Raw genomic sequence first — 16,430 nt, 5'->3', positions numbered from 1 at the left:
CGCCAGGCAATAGGTGAAACGTGGAGGGGGAGGGAAGAAGTAAAGAACTGTGAAGTTGATTGGCGAAAGAGACAGGAGGCCATGGAAGAAAGAAGATGGGGTGGTAGAAGCACCAGAGGGCGGGCAAGGAGAGAGGGAAACTGGATAGGAAATGGTGAAGTCGGGTGTAGAGGCATTAAAACGAATCTGGAAACCATGTGGTATAAGTTGGCAGCGAAGACATGTTCCCAGAAAGGATACATGGCTGTAATAGCAGGTCCCACTGTGATTTCCAGCATCTGCAGGTTTTCCCTTGTCCACAGCATTGAGCACATCTTCAAAAAGTGATGCTTCTAAAAGGTGGCATCCATCATTAAGGACATGCCCTCTTCTCATTGCCACCATCAAGAGGAGTCTGAATACACACACTCAGTGTTTCAGGAAAGCTTCTTTCCCCTCTCCCTCACCATCAGACTCCTGAATGGACAATAATCCCATCAACACTACCGATTATATTTGCTCTCTTTTTGCACTGCTTATTTAATTTTTTATATATACATATTTCTCATTGTAATTTGATTTAGTTTTATTATTATGTGTTACAAAGTACTGCTGTGGTATTACACTAAATTTCATTACATAGCCAGTGATATTAAACCTGACTCTGATTCTGCCCATCAAAATTTAATTCTGACTCTGCACACATTAATTCCCACTGACAGCAAAAGTGCTTAAATTTTAAAACAGTTGTGAAAAGCTTTCCCCACTCCTACATGAAGCAGAGTGGAAAAGTGTCAGGTCAATGAAAGGAATCCAAGCACTGGGGGTGATTAATGAGTCACAGCAGAGAGAGGGGGGAAGAACGCGCTCTTGCAAGCCAATTCACTGTGTCTATCACTGCCCAAGTGCTGTATGGCCAAACTAAACTCCTGAAGCAGAGGCACGCTGAGAGGTAAGCAACAAGGTTACTACTTTAACACAATCAAAGAATGCTGCCCTTGCTCAACTGTCAACGTTACGGTCTGTCACTAGTCGGAAACACAACCCCTCTGTACGCCCAGCATAGCCTTATCCCAGACAGGGTGCCCTCTCTGCCAAAAACTGTTCTACAAGCTTCATCCTAGACCTTCTCAATAAAAGATCTTTATTGTCATTACACATAGATACAATGAAACTCTGTTTGGCTTCCTCTCAGGCGATTAAATAAAGCGGTAGATAAAAACAAGACAGTAATAGAAAAACAGTATTAAATAGATAAGTAGCAGAAAATAATTTGCAGCAGCACCAGAATATCACAGTAATGCACAAAGTGCCATTGGTGCAAGTATTTGAGTCCTTGTGTGTGCTCACAGTTTCAGTCACTGTTCTGTGGGAGTGGTGTGATGGAGGCCTCAGCTCTGGGGTAGAAGCTGTTCCTCAGTCTATTTGTTCTGGCTTTTAGTATCCTGAACTTATAGCTGGACAGCAGCAGGTCAAACATGGAGTGGCCAGGGTGTGTGGTGTCTCTGGTTATGCTGATTGCTTTCCTCCTGAGTCTGCTGGAATAGATGGTGTCCAGTCCTGGGAGCTCCATCCTGACAATTCGCTGGACCGCCTTCACCACGCGATGCAGGTCTTGTCACTCAGCGGCTGTGCAGCTGGCATACCACACTGTGGCACTGTTGGTCAGGATGGTTTCAGTTGTGCGCCTGTAGAAGTTAAGCAACAGCTTTTGTGGGAGTTTGGCCTGTTTCAGCTTTCTGAGGACGAAGAGTTTTTGTTGTGTCTTTTTTACAAACAGCGAGGTGTTGGTGGTCCATATCAGCGAGGTGTTGGTGGTCCATGTCAGCGCCGTGTTGGTGGTCCATGTCAGCGAGGAGTTGGGGGTCCATGTCAGCGAGGTGTTGGGGGTCCATGTCAGCGAGGTGTTGGTGGTCCATGTCAGCGAGGTGTTGGTGGTCCATGTCAGCGAGGTGTTGGTGGTCCATGTCAGCGAGGTGTTGGTGGTCCATGTCAGCGAGGTGTTGGTGGTCCATGTCAGCGAGGTGTTGGTGGTCCATGTCAGCGAGGTGTTGGTGGTCCATGTCAGCGAGGTGTTGGTGGTCCATGTCAGCGAGGTGTTGGTGGTCCATGTCAGCGAGGTGTTGGTGAGCCATGTCAGCGAGGTGTTGGTGAGCCATGTCAGCGAGGTGTTGGTGGTCCATGTCAGCGAGGTGTTGGTGGTCCATGTCAGCGAGGTGTTGGTGGTCCATGTCAGCGAGGTGTTGGTGGTCCATGTCAGCGAGGTGTTGGTGGTCCATGTCAGCGAGGTGTTGGTGGTACATGTCAGCGAGGTGTTGGTGAGCCATGACAGCGAGGTGTTGGTGGTCCATGTCAGCGAGGTGTTGGTGAGCCATGTCAGCGAGGTGTTGGTGGTCCATGTCAGCGAGGTGTTGGTGGTCCATGTCAGCCGAGGTGTTGGTGAGCCATGTCAGCGAGGTGTTGGTGATCCATGTCAGCGAGGTGTTGGTGGTCCATGTCAGCGAGGTGTTGGTGAGCCATGTCAGCGAGGTGTTGGTGAGCCATGTCAGCGAGGTGTTGGTGGTCCATGTCAGCCGAGGTGTTGGTGGTCCATGTCAGCGAGGTGCTGGTGGTCCATGTCAGCGAGGTGCTGGTGGTCCATGTCAGCGAGGTGCTGGTGGTCCATGTCAGCGAGGTGCTGGTGGTCCATGTCAGCGAGGTGCTGGTGGTCCATGTCAGCGAGGTGCTGGTGGTCCATGTCAGCGAGGTGCTGGTGGTCCATGTCAGCGAGGTGCTGGTGGTCCATGTCAGCGAGGTGCTGGTGGTCCATGTCAGCGAGGTGCTGGTGGTCCATGTCAGCGAGGTGCTGGTGGTCCATGTCTGCGAGGTGTTGGTGGTCCATGTCAGTGAGGTGTTGGTGGTCCATGTCAGCGAGGTGTTGGTGGTCCATGTCAGCTGTTTTGACAACATAACTCCAAGGAACTTTAGGTTTTCTACACTTTCCACTACCTCTCCATGTATATGGAGTGGGTGTGTACTCTGTTCTTTGATCTCCTGAAGTCAATGATCATCTCTTTTATTTTAGAAGTGTTAAGGACCAGGTCGTTGTCCTTACACTACTCCATCAGATGATCTACCTCGAGCCTGTGGGCTGTTTCATCCTCGTCCGAGATCTGTCCAACCACTGTGGCATCGTCCACAAATTTAATTATGGAGTTGGAGGTGTGGATGGGGGTGCAGCCATGTGTGAAGAGTGTGCAGAGCATAGGGCTCAGCACACAACCCTGCGGAGTGCCTGTTTTTCAGATGTGGGTGGTGGAGGTGTGCTTACCAACTCTGACTTGCTGTGGTCGGTCTGTGAGAAAGTCCATGACCCATGAGCACAGGGAGGAACCAAGGCCAAGAGAGTCCAGTTTATTGACCAGTTTATAGGTTTCTCTGATCCACCAAACCCTTAACAGCACAAGACATAGGAGCAGAATTAGGCCACTTGGCCCATCAAGGATACTCTGCTGTTCTATCATGGCTGATTTATTTCCATCCCACCAGCCTGTCCCTCTTCCCATTAACCCAAGACTCCTTTCGGCCATAAGTTCCTTGCACTTCCCACATCCAAGACTGCTTCTGCTCATCAACCGCTCTCCCTTCCTACCGGGGTCCTTTTCCGTCCCACTAGCAAAGACTCATTCTGCCCCACCAGCCGGTCCCTCTTCCCACTAACCCAAGACCCCTTCCTACCCAGTTCCAACTTCACCAGCTCCTCACACTTTAGGGAAGCACAGAAACAGGAGCCTTCAGTGACGGAGTTCAATGCACACCCAGGTCCTCAAATGCAACCACCCGTGTCAGAGGCCCTGCTGCCTGGACGGGAGCACGGTGTGGTGAGAATGGTCATGAAAGCCTCTGTCTGGACAGGAGCACGTTGTGGCAACTTACTGTAGTTACTGTTCTCGTCCTTTGTCCCATTGATGGTGCCATCTGGCTGCATCTGTAGGTAGAAGCCCTGTTGACTGAACAACCTCGTCACTATACCTTTCAGCTGGGGGTCTGCATGGAAAGAAAAAACAAGGAGAGGAATGACCAACGGAGAATCACACCAATCAGAAGGGAATTCAGCCCAACATGCTCTTACTAGCTCTTCAAAAGTACTTCCCAATTAGCTCCAAAACCTCTTTTGTTTTCTTCTTCAAGCACTTCCTTTGGAAAACTTGCTCTCAATCCATTTATACCAGGCCCTCAGACTTATAAAGCAATGTTTTTTCCCCTCAAAAATTACATGCAACCTCAATAAAGTTGATAAAATATTTGAAATATTATAACTAGCCTAGGATTAATCTATCAGGCTATCTTTCATTCATGACCCTATCTAAGAGTCTCTTAAATATCCCTAACGTACCTGCTTCCACCACCTGTTCTCTGTGTAAATAACTTAGCTCTGACACCTCCCCCATACCTTCTTCCAATCACTTGAAAACTTACCCCTCTGGTATTGACCATTGCCACCATGGGTAAAACATGCTGGTTGTCCAAACTCCAATCTGTCCTATCATCTGGTACACTTCTATCAAGTTGCCTCTCTTCCTCACTCACACTGTCCTCACAACACACCCTCTCTAATCCTGGCAGCATCCTGGTAAATCTCCTCTGCACCCTCTCTAATCCAGGCAGCATCCTGGTGAATCTCCTCTGCACCCTCTCTAATCCAGGCAGCATCCTGGTGAATCTCCTCTGCACCCTCTCTAATCCAGGCAGCATCCTGGTGAATCTCCTCTGCACCCTCTCTAATCCAGGCAGCATCCTGGTGAATCTCCTCTGCACCCTCTCTAATCCAGGCAGCATCCTGGTGAATCTCCTCTGCACCCTCTCTAATCCAGACAGCATCCTGGGGAATCTCCTCTGCACCCTCTCTAATCCAGGCAGCATCCCGGTGAATCTCCTCTGCACCCTCTCTAATCCAGGCAGCATCCTGGTGAATCTCCTCTGCACCCTCTCTAATCCAGACAGCATCTTGGGGAATCTCCTCTGCACCCTCTCTAATCCAGGCAGCATCCCGGTGAATCTCCTCTGCACCCTCTCTAATCCAGGCAGCATCCTGGTGAATTTCCTCTGCACCCTCTCTAAAGCTTCCACATCCTTCTGATAATGAGGTGGCCAGAACTGAGCTCAGTATTCCAAGTCCAGTCTAATCAGAGTTTTATGGATCAATCCCCAACTAACGAAGGCCAAAACACCGTAGGCCATCTTAATCACCCTATCGGCATGGGAACAGGCGCTGCAGCCCAACTCATCCATGCTAACCATGTTGATAATTGAGCTAGTCCCCTTTATCTGTGCTTGGCCCATATCCCTCGAAGCCTTTTTTATTCACGTGCATGTATAATTATTTCTTAAGTGTCATCATTGTACCCACCTTTGCCAGAAACCCACTACTCCCTGTGTGAGGAAGCTGCTCCTCAGGTTCCTTTTCATTCATTTCCCTCTGATCTTGAGTCTATGGCCTCAACTTTTGGACTCCCCTAATCTGGAGAAAAGACTGTAACCCTTCACCTTATCTATGTCCTTCATGTCTGTATAACCCCGTACAACATCATCTCTCAGCCTCCTATGCTGCAGGGAAGCGTAGAGTATCTGAGACTATCCAGCACAGTACAGGCCCTTTAGCCCATATGTTGTGCCTACCATTAAACCCACTCCAACAGCAATCTAACCCTTCCCTCCCACTTTCCTTTCATCCATGTGTCTATCTAAGGGTCTCTTAAATGTCTGTCATTTATCTGCATCTACCAACACACCCGGCAAAAACCTTCCTCTGACATCCGCCTACATTTAAATCATGCCCCTCGTGTTGTCCATTGTGGCCCTGGGGGCAGCATCTCTGACTGTCCTCTGGAACAATGCCTTCGGTCATCTTGAACACCTCCATCAAGTCACCTCTTATCCTCCTTCACTGCAAAGAGGAAAGCCCTGACTCGCTTAACTTATCCTCATAACAAACGCTCTCTAATCCTGTCAGCATCATCTGCACCCTCTCTAAAGCTTCCACATTCTTCCCATAATGATGGGATCCTCAAAGACTCCTGGGGCAATACAGCATGGAAACAGGTCTTTCAGCCCATTTAGTCCATGCCTGCTTGAGCTAGTTGCCTTTGCTTGCCTTTGACCTATATCCCTCACAGCTAACCTGATTAACGGTAGAGGTCCATGATATGAAAGAGGTTGAGAACCCCTGCTGGAAACCTTTCTTTTCTGTGTACATGTCCAGCCCCAGTAACACCCTTTCTGAACTTTTTTTGCACTCTCTGTGGCATAGTGACACGGACCAGCAAGTTAAATGAGATTTCTTAGAGGAGAGCAGTTCCATACCCCTCCCTCCTCTGTGCAGGTGGAACACTAGTGATAAGTCCAAAGCTTAAATGGAACCTCATCAACTTGCATAGGTTCAAACCTAGCTTGTTAAATTCCGTGTAACATGTCCTCCTTGCCCCTACCTTTGCCAATTTACTGCATCCAACCTCACAACCACTCTCTCCCAGAGAGAAAAAAACACGCGAGAGAAGGAAAGATCACTCACCTGCACAAACTGCTCATCGTGACAGCCCGTCGATTTGGAATAGAGAGAAGAGAAACACTGAATTAGTACGACACAGACGCTGAAAACCTGAAACAAAAAAAACCTGAAAATGCAGGAAACAACCGGGAGGTTGGGCAGCCTCTGCGGAAGATGAAACAGAGCTAATGTTTCAGATCAAAGAATTGGGAGGGTGTAAGAACAAATTTATTTTAATTTAAATTGTTTCCTCTCAGATTCTGATTCTTCTGCTTCCCAGTTCTGATCAATCGTGACCAACTGAGAATTCCCTGCTTTTCCTGTTTTTATTGTATGGAAACAGAGCTGTGTGTGTGGGGACAGGAGTAGACAGCAATCATGCAAAGGTGAGATTCCTCCCTGCTGCCTTTGAGTCGCATAACCTGGAGCAAGGGGGAAGGGTTAATTGAGAGGGGGAAGAACCAGGTTGATGACAGCATTCGTGGCTGCACAGCTGGGTTCTGATAAAAGTCAGTCCCAGATGCACAAGCACATACGTTCTGTAGCCACTGCGTGTTTGTTTGTGGCCTTTTGCTGCTGTATTCCATTTTCTTCAAAGTTCAATGTGTTGTGCATTCAGAGACGCTCTTCTGCACACCACTGTTGTAATGTGCGGTTATTTGAGTTACTGTCGCCTTCCTGTCAGCTTGAACCAGTCTGGCCATTCTCTGCTGATCTCTCTCATCAACAAGACGTTTTCACCCACAGAACTGCTGCTCACTGGAAACACAAAGTACACTGCAGATGCTGTGGTCAAATCAACACGTACAAATGCTGGATGAACTCAGCAGGTCGAGCAGCATCCGTTGAAACGAGCAGTCAACGTTTCGGGCCGAGACTCTTCGTCAGGACTGAATAAGGATGGAGCAGGGGCCTTGTAAAGAAGGTGGAGGGAGGGTGGAATGTTCCAGGAGAAAAACCAATCAAAGGAAAGATCAAGGGATGGGGGAGGGGATAGGCAGGAGAGATGAAGAATGAATGCAAGGGGAAAGCACTATGGGTAGTAGAAGGCGGCAGAATCATGAGAGAGGTGATAGGCAGCTAGAAGAGGAGGCAGAGTGAAAGTGGGATGGGGGAAGGGATTTTTTTTGTTTTTCACATGGTTCTCTTTAAATTCAAGAGACTGTTATGCATGAAAATCTCAAGAGATCAGCAGTTTCTGAGATACTCAAACCACCCCATCTGGCACCAACAATCATTCCACAATCAAAGTCACTGAGATTACATTTCTTCCCCATTCTGATACTTGGCCTGAACAACAACTGAGCCCCTTGACTAGGTCTGCATGATTTTATGCAATGAGTTTTTGCTACATAATTGTCTGATTAGATATTTGATTAACAAGTAGGTGTACCTGATAAATTAGCTACTAAGATTAAAAGCAATGTGTTGGTGGACAACACATGATGTCCCATGTCTGCTCAAAAATTCAAACACCTCTCTGCTTGAGAAGTTCCAATTCTCGTTTATAAATACCATTAACTATTTGTCCTGGACCAGCCGCAGAGATAGTTTGGTAAGAGAGCACTACTTCTTCAGAAGGCTAATGAAACTCCGCACGTCCCCAACTACCCTTGCAAACGTTTACAGGTGCATCACAGAATGCATCTGACCTGGATGCATAACAGTTTGGCATGACATGACCGCATGAAACTCCAGAGAGTTGTGGACACAGCCCAGTGCATCACAGAAACCAGCCTCCCCTCCATGGACTCTGTCCACACTTCCCATTGGCTCAGTAAAACAGTCATCAAAATAAATGTGAGGGGTCTTTGATGGCTCTGGGCTGGTACTCACTGGAATTCAGAGAATGAGGGAGGAATCTCATTGACCCCTATCAAATGTTGAAAGGCCTTGATAAAGTGGATGTGGGGAGGACGCTTCCTTTGGTGGGGGTTTCTAACACCAGAAGGTACAGCCTCAGAATAGAGGAATATCCATTTGAAACAGAAATTAGGAGGAATTTCTTTAGCCACAGGATGGTGAATCTATGGAATTTATTGCTATGGAATTTCTGGACGCTAAGTCATTGGGTATATTAAGGGAGAGGTTGAAAGACTGTAAGACAAAGGAGCAGAAGTCGGCCATTCGGCCCATCGAGTCTGCTCCACCATTTTATCATGAGCTGATCCATTCTCCCAATTAATTCCACTCCCCCATCTTTTCACCATAATCGTTGATGCCCTGGCTACTCAGTTACCTATCAATCTCTGCCTTAAATACACCCAGTGACTTGGCCTCCACTGCCACCTGTGGCAACAAATTCCACAGATTCACCACCCTCTGGCTAAAAAAATTTCTTCGCATCTCTGTTCTGAATGGGCGCCTTGCAATCCTTAAGGAATCCTTAATCATCCAGAAAATTCCTGATTAATCAGGGCAATAAGGGATACAGGGAGAAGGCAGAAAATTGGGGCTGAGAGGGAAATGGATTAGCCATGATGAAATGGTGGAATAGACGAATGGCCTAATTCTGCTCCAACATCTTATGGTCAAATGGTCTTAAGTACCCCACTCATCCCAGATATTTTCTCTTCTCCCCTCTCCCACTGGGCAGAAAACACAAAAGTCTGAAAATACGCTCAACAAGGCTCAAGGACAGCTTCTACCCCAATGTTATCATAGAAACATAGAAAGCCTACAGCACAATACAGGCCCTTCGGCCCACAAAGTTGTGCTGAACATGTCCCTACCTTAGAAATTACTAGGCTTACCCATAGCCCTCTATTTTTCTAGGCTCCATGTACCTGTCCAAAAGTTTCTTAAAAGAACCCATCGCATCTGCCTCCACCACCGTTGCCGGCAGCCCGTGCCACGCACTCACCACTCTCTGAGTAAAAAAAACTTACCCCTGACATCTCCTCTGTACCTACTCCCCAGCACCTCAAACCTGTGTCCTCTTGTGGCAACCATTTCAGCCCTGGGAAAAAGCCTCTGACTATCCACGTGATCTTATCAAACATTTGGATGGAGCTTGTGTACAGTAAGATGGAGTCTGGATCTCCCGATGGTCCTCACTGTGACCCTTCACCTTATTGACTGCCTGCACACCACTTTCTCTGCAATTGTAACACCTCATTCCAAATCCAGTGGTCTTTTTCCTCTTGAATTGTCTGAAATGATCCATCTGGATGACATTCAGATAGAAGCTTGTCACTAGATCTTAGTGACAGTTAATCCCTGTACCCAAGTAATCCCGAAAAAGCCACAAACACAGGGGCTGTTTGTGGACACTGACCACAGTCGGCATTTTGGACACAGACGTTCATGAGGATTAGCAAGTTGTTGGCCGGCTGGTAGTGTAGTGGTCTCAGAACTGGATTTCAAGGCCCGGGTTCCAGCCTGGGTAGCATGGAACAAAGGGCTGGCAATCCACTTCCGCATCTTGCCAGGAGACCCTCTGGACCCTACGGTCCGTGAAGTCACGAAGAGTCGGACACGACTAACGACTGAGCAACAACAAATTTGTTGGCACCAGAGGATAACAACACTGTCAGGCTGCCCTCAGCACACACTCGGACTGCATTGGCTGTTGACTCAGACCACATATTTCACTATGTTTCGATGTACATGGGACAAATAAAGCTAATCTTTTTTTCCTTTTAAAACCATCAGGTTCTGAACCGAGCTGCACAACTTTATCCTACCTGGCAACTGAACTCTACGGACCACCTCTTGTACCACCATGGACTTGTCTCTGTCTGCGTCTTCTTGCTGTAATGTCTTGTTTTACACCATCTCTTTCTTCACTGCCACATAGTTCATGTATAATTGATGTTCCTTGTGTTGTCTGTGTGCCTGTGATGTTACGACAAGCTTTTCTTTGTATCTATACCTCACAGTCACTGTACATGACAGTAAGTGACTGCGCTGCCTTCTTGCAAGTAATGCTCGTTGTGGTTAAGGAGCATTGCACCTTCCGCATCCTTAACTGCCAACTCGGATGCCACACACGCTGACAGGGCTGTGCATGATGTGTGGGCCTTCAGTAGTCGGGGGATTGCGTTCAAGTGTTCAAAGTAAATTTATTATCAAAGTACACACGTGTCACCATGTACTACTGAGAGATTAATTTCCTTACAGGCATTCACGGTAAAAAACAATAGAATCAATGAAAAGCAAGACTGACAACTAACCAATGAGCAAATACAAAAAGCAAAAACAAAATAAGCATTAATTATCGAGAAAATGAGATGAAGAGTACTTGAAAGTGAATTAATAGATTTGGGGTAATTATAGTGTTGGGGCAAGTGAAGTTGAGTGAAGTTTCCCCTATGGTTTGAGAAACTAGTAGCTGAGGAGTAATTACTGTTCCTGAACCTGGTGGTGAGAGCCCCGAGGCGTTTTCCTGACAGCAAGAAGAGAGCATGGTCTGGATGGTGGGGGTCCTTGATGCTGGATGCCGCTTTCCTGCAACAGCGCTCCTTGTAGATCTGCTCAGTGGTGGAAAGGGCTTTATCTGGGTCAATCCTCTAAATTTTGTAGGGTTTTCCATCCAAGGGCATTGGTATTTCCATACCAGGCTGTGATGCAGTCAGTTAATATACTCCTAACCACACATCTATAGAAGTTTGTCAAAGTTTTAGACGACATGATGACATTGCACATCTTTGCAAACTTGTAAGAAAGTACCTTCAGTATCTTCTTTGTAATGGCACTTACGTATTGAACTCGGGAACAATAATACCCAGGAATTTAAGTTGCTGATCCTGTCCACCTCCGCTCCCCCGATGAGGACTGTCTCACGGACATCTACCTTCCTCCTCCCGAAGTCAGTAGTCAGCTCCCTGATCTTGCTGACATTGAGTGAGAGGTTGTTGCTATTTTGCCACTTGGACCAGATTTTTAATCTCCCTCCTATAGGCTGATTTGTCACCACCTTAGATTGAGCCAACAACAGTGGTGTCATCAGCAAACCTAAATATGGCATTGGAGCCGTACCTAGCCTCACAGGCAGAAGTGTGAAGTGAGTAGAGCAGGGGACTAAGCACACAGCCTTGAGGTGCTCCTGGGCTGATGGAGGTTGTGCAGTTGATGTTGTTGCCTGGGAGACAGCAAGTGAGCAAGTCGAGGATCCAGTTGCCCAAGGAGCTACTGATGTGAAGGTCTTGGAGCATACTAATTAGCACTGTTTTATACAGACCTTGACAATAAATTAGCTTTGAACGTTGGATTGCGCTGACTAGTTCGCTTCTCTACTGTGGTGTTGATCACCCAACACACAAACAGGCTTCTGCTCCACTGACAACTACAGTCCAGTCCAGTCGCCGCCTGCAGTTTGGGATGTGGGAGGAAACCGGAGCAGATCCCTGTGATCACCGGGAGAATGCAGGAGGATGCGAGCACAGGCGGACTGATCAATGCTTTTGCAATTAACATGAAAATATCTTTTCATTTAGCATGCAGAGTAGGTCCTTCTGGCCCATTGAGTCACACCACCGCAGCAACCCCCAACAAACCCTAACCTAATCACAGGATAATTTACAATGACTAATTAACATACCCGTTACTGCTTTGGACTGTGGGTTGGAAACTGGAGGGCCCAGAGAAAACCCACAAACGTTCCACGGGGAAGTCTGAGAAATGGCACCGGGATTGAACTCTGAACTCTGGAACGCCCTGAGTTGTAACACATTGCACATGGCGCCCTAAATATGTGGTGTTGTGGCCAGCAAGGATGGCTGCCTACTGCCACAGCAGGACGCAGCTCAAATGGGAAGCTGTGTGGAGTGTTGGTAGACAGGAATCACTCCCGACCACAGTGAGGTGATGCACTTGCAGAGTACAATTAAGGTTAGGACATTTACAGTAAATGCAAATTGGTAAACTGATTTATTACTGGCATTTGTAGCAAGGTACAATTAAAAACCTGTCTTGCACCCCATTCATATCAATCATTTAATTACAACACCACACTGTGGTGCAGAATAAAGTGCTTTTCCCCTCCACTTGTTTAGAGATACAGCAGCGTTCAATGAGCTCGCGCCCCCCAATTATACCTGTGTGACCAGTTAGCCCACTGACCTAAATGACATTGGACTGTGGGAGGAAACCCACATGGTCACGGGCAGAACATACAAACTCCTTCCAGACAGCGGCAGGAATTGAACCTGGGCTGCTGGCATTATAAATCACTATGCTACCAGGCCACTCTATTATTACATCCATGTGACCAACTGCACATCTTTGGAATGTGGGAGGAAACCCACGTGGTCACGGGAAGAACGTACAAACCCCTTACAGACAGCGGCAGGAATCAAACCAGTAGCTACACTACTGTGCCAAAAGGGCTAGACCAAATGATCCCACTACCTTCTGGCCCAACGAAACCCTTGTGACCATGTGATCAATTAACCTATTGACCTGCGTGCCTTTGGACTGTGGGAGAAAACTGGAACACCTGGAGGGAACGTCCACGCAGCCACACGGAGAACATACAAAGTCTTTAAAGACAGCGATGGAATAGAACCTAGAACTAGCGCTGGAATGGCGGTACACGCTACAGGAGAGTTAATGAACAGAGAACCCTTTGGGTCCAAGTCCACAATCCCCTGAAAGTGGCCACACAGGTGAAAAACTTTCAGGGCACAGGACATAAGAGTTTGATATCATTTTGTCAATTTACAAAAAATATGCAAGTAAGACTTAGGAGCAGAATTGGGTCCTTTGGCCCAAGTCTGCTCCATCATTCCGTCATGGCTGATTTTTATTACTCTCAACCCTTTCTCCTGCCTTCTCCCCGTAATCATTGACACCATTACTAATCAAGAACCAATCAGCCTCTGCTTTAAATATACTCAATGACTTGGCCTCCACAGCCATCTGTGGCAATGCATTCCACAGATTCACCGCACACTGGCTAAAGAAATTCATCCTAAATGCAGTGCTGTAACACAAAACATGCTGGATTATCTACCTGCCAACCAATATTATCAATGGCACTCATTAACGTGAAGATCCTGGGCTTTGGCAACTGAACTAACAAGTCAGCAAGGACACCATTTGGCACGAAAGCCCCCTCAAAGAGTCGCCCCCGCCCTTTAACAGCTAATGCAACAGCTATAATGAAACTGAAGAGAACAAACCTTCCGTTATATCAAATTAATATTTCAACCTGAGTAAATGGTTGAAAACAAACACCATCTGTTGATGTTTGTTCAGCAAAGTAACATCTTGGGACAGGAACCACTAGTACAACTTTGCCTGGAAGTTGGTTACTTGTAGATGACTGCACATTGTTCACAACTTTATGCTGAAGGAAAGGTCAAGGAGAGATGGATGCAAACGCTCCGACAGGGTGAGAACAACTTCTGACTGTATCCTAACTGTTTATTTGTCTTTCTACCTTATCGTTTCAGTACAGTTTGTGATTATTCTCCTTCCTCAATCTGTCCTATTGAACCTCTCCACAACCCTCTCGATTAATAGCGTCAAAGACAACTTGCCACCATACCACGGAAGCAGAAAGGACCAGGGGTGCGATAGAGAAGATGGCCAAGGACTTTCGTTGCTGCCCTAAAACTGGAGGCCTAACCTCCTGTAAATAAGCAGTGAAAGATGCAAACTGTGTTTGTAACTACACTCGTTGGCCTATTTGGTCTCACCCCCTCAGAGATGTTTCAGCTTGAGGTCTCCAGTCTCTTGTACATTACAGCTCTCAATATTTTACCCACGAAAGGATGTTTTGCACCTGAAATCTCTGTCAGAACTGGGAAAATCAGATTAGTTTTCAGAGAAGGTTAGGGAGCGATGGGTAGAACAAAGGAATCGTCCCTGATAGGGTTAGAACAAATGTATCTTTGTTTGTGTAATGTGTTGTTAATCGAGAGAGTGAGGTACATGTCCAGTAGGACAGATTGAGGGAACAGAAAAAGAGAAACACAGCACCTGAACGATAACAGTCAGAAGTTTGAGGAGACGGTGGAAAACGAGGCTCCTCCCTTCCATTCTCGTCATATTCTATTGGAACGCCATCGAGTGTGCCCTGACCAGAGGCATCACCATCTGGGATGGGATTTGCAATGCAGATCGCAAGACCCTGCAGCAACAGCCCTGCTGAAATCATCACTGGGGTCTCTCTTCCCCCACTCCCTCCGCGTTCAGGACGTACAGTATACCAGTAGCATTGCTCACACAGTGCTATCAGCATCGTCAAAACCCTTCCCACGACATCCAACTGTCAAGCTAGCTAACAGCTTCTTCCTCCAGGCTGTTCGACTTCCTAATTCTAACACCCTGCTGCCGGACAACACATATGCACACCCGTTCTGAATGCCCTGACACCACCCACCCCCACAACTCACAGACACACTCTCATCCTGCACTGGTCTCCTTTCGTCTTTTATTGCTGCTGTTTCACACATTTATACGATTGTTTGTTTTACTATAATCATGTCAGTAGCATTCTACTGTCTTACATAACTCACTGCAGTTTATGTCAACCTGTCATTCTTCAGGCCACGCTCTCAGGGACTTGTGTTAATATTTAGTGACTGGATCTGATTTACTGACATAGACTCAGCTGCCCAGCAATCCCGAATTTAGTCTTAACCTAATCACAGGACAATTTACAATGACCAATCAACACATCTTTGGACTGCGGGAAGAAACCTGAGCACCCGGAGGAAACTCATGCGGTCACGAGGAGAACGTACAAACTCCTTACAGACAGCGGTGGGAATTGAACCCGGGTTGCTGATACGTAAAACATCATGCTAACGTCTACACTACCATGCCGCTCCAAAAGTGTGCTGGATCGCAACTACGTGTACATTGTTTTGTACCCCGGTCCCAGCAGAACAATGTTTCATTTAGTGGTATACACACGTACAGGTAAATGACAATTAAATTTGCGCTTGAAATCCAATGGCAGAGCAGGCTTGATGGGCTGAATGGCCTTATTCTGCCCCAATGTCTTAAGGTCCTAACTGCAGAATCTCTTCTAACCTGCCTATGAGCACTTCTCACTGGTCTGACACATTCTCTGATGAACTAATGTTAAATATAGATGAAACCGCTTCCCCAAACCATGTACACAGCTGAAAGGACAATAAAGTTGAAGTGCAACTTGAACAGCTCTGATATAGACCTAACTGAAACTGGGGTCAGTTTTCTTCCCCTTTTGTTCCACTCATCCCTCCTGGATCTCTTCTGTCACTGGAATCTAATCTGGTGAATTTGATTATTATTGTCACGTACTGTGAACTCCATCCATAAAGATCATTTCATTACACAGGGCATTGAGGTACTAACAGGTGAAACATGATGCAGAATAACGTGTTACAGTGACAGAGAAAGTGCAGTGCAGGCAGACACAAGGTACAGGGTCATAACAAGGTAGACTGTGACGTCACGTTGTACTGGGGGCTCGAGGATCATAGGGGTCTCCTACCCTCCATCAGGGTCGTTTATTAGCAGCGCTGCATACGCAGGGTCCCACCCATCCATCCAGCATCCTCTTTGACTTTCCACCATCAGGCAGGAGACTCTGATGCACAAAGACAAGAACGGTCAGGATGGGAAACAGTTTCTTTCCTCAGGCCATTAGGGTTCTGAACTCCCTGCCGCATCACTTTCGAAATGTCACTGGTTAATCTGTTGCACCCTGCAGTATTTAATGGATGCATTTTACTTCATTTAGGCGTAATTCATCTGTAGATTTTACCCTTACTTTTCTAAGTTATTGCGTGTAACACGTGTGTTATGTATACTGCTGTGTTTTACACACAGTGCCGGAGAAACGCTGTCTCATTTGACGGTGTACGTGTATATAGTTAAATGACAATAAGCTTGACTTTAATAGTCTGATAGCAGCGGGCTAGAAGCTGTCCTTGAGCCTGGTGGTACGTACCTTCAGGAGAGGGAATGTGCTGGGATATTTGATTTT

The 16,430-nt window shown here is 46.9% G+C and overlaps 1 protein-coding gene across 2 annotated transcripts in view; it reads right to left on the bottom strand.

Annotated features, from left to right (window-relative positions):
* The window catches only part of fgf12a (fibroblast growth factor 12a), a 168,485-nt gene that overhangs the window by 122,762 nt on the left and 29,293 nt on the right, over nt 1-16,430 (bottom strand). Inside the window, exons 1-2 of one of the 2 annotated variants that reach the window (XM_059991979.1) lie at nt 6,530-6,552; nt 3,895-4,005 (exon numbers count right to left, since the gene is read on the bottom strand). In XM_059991979.1, coding sequence (XP_059847962.1) covers nt 3,895-3,946 — 52 coding nt within the window. In that variant the 5' untranslated portion in view covers nt 3,947-4,005; nt 6,530-6,552. Of the gene's footprint in view, nt 1-3,894; nt 4,006-6,529; nt 6,553-16,430 lie in introns of those variants that run through there. The other variant, XM_059991971.1, reaches the window with a different exon arrangement.

Source organism: Hypanus sabinus, chromosome 2 (assembly GCF_030144855.1).
Source record: "Hypanus sabinus isolate sHypSab1 chromosome 2, sHypSab1.hap1, whole genome shotgun sequence".
NCBI lineage: Eukaryota > Metazoa > Chordata > Chondrichthyes > Myliobatiformes > Dasyatidae > Hypanus > Hypanus sabinus.
Note: the sequence above shows the minus strand (reverse complement) of the source record. Positions and strands in the feature narration are given on the sequence as shown.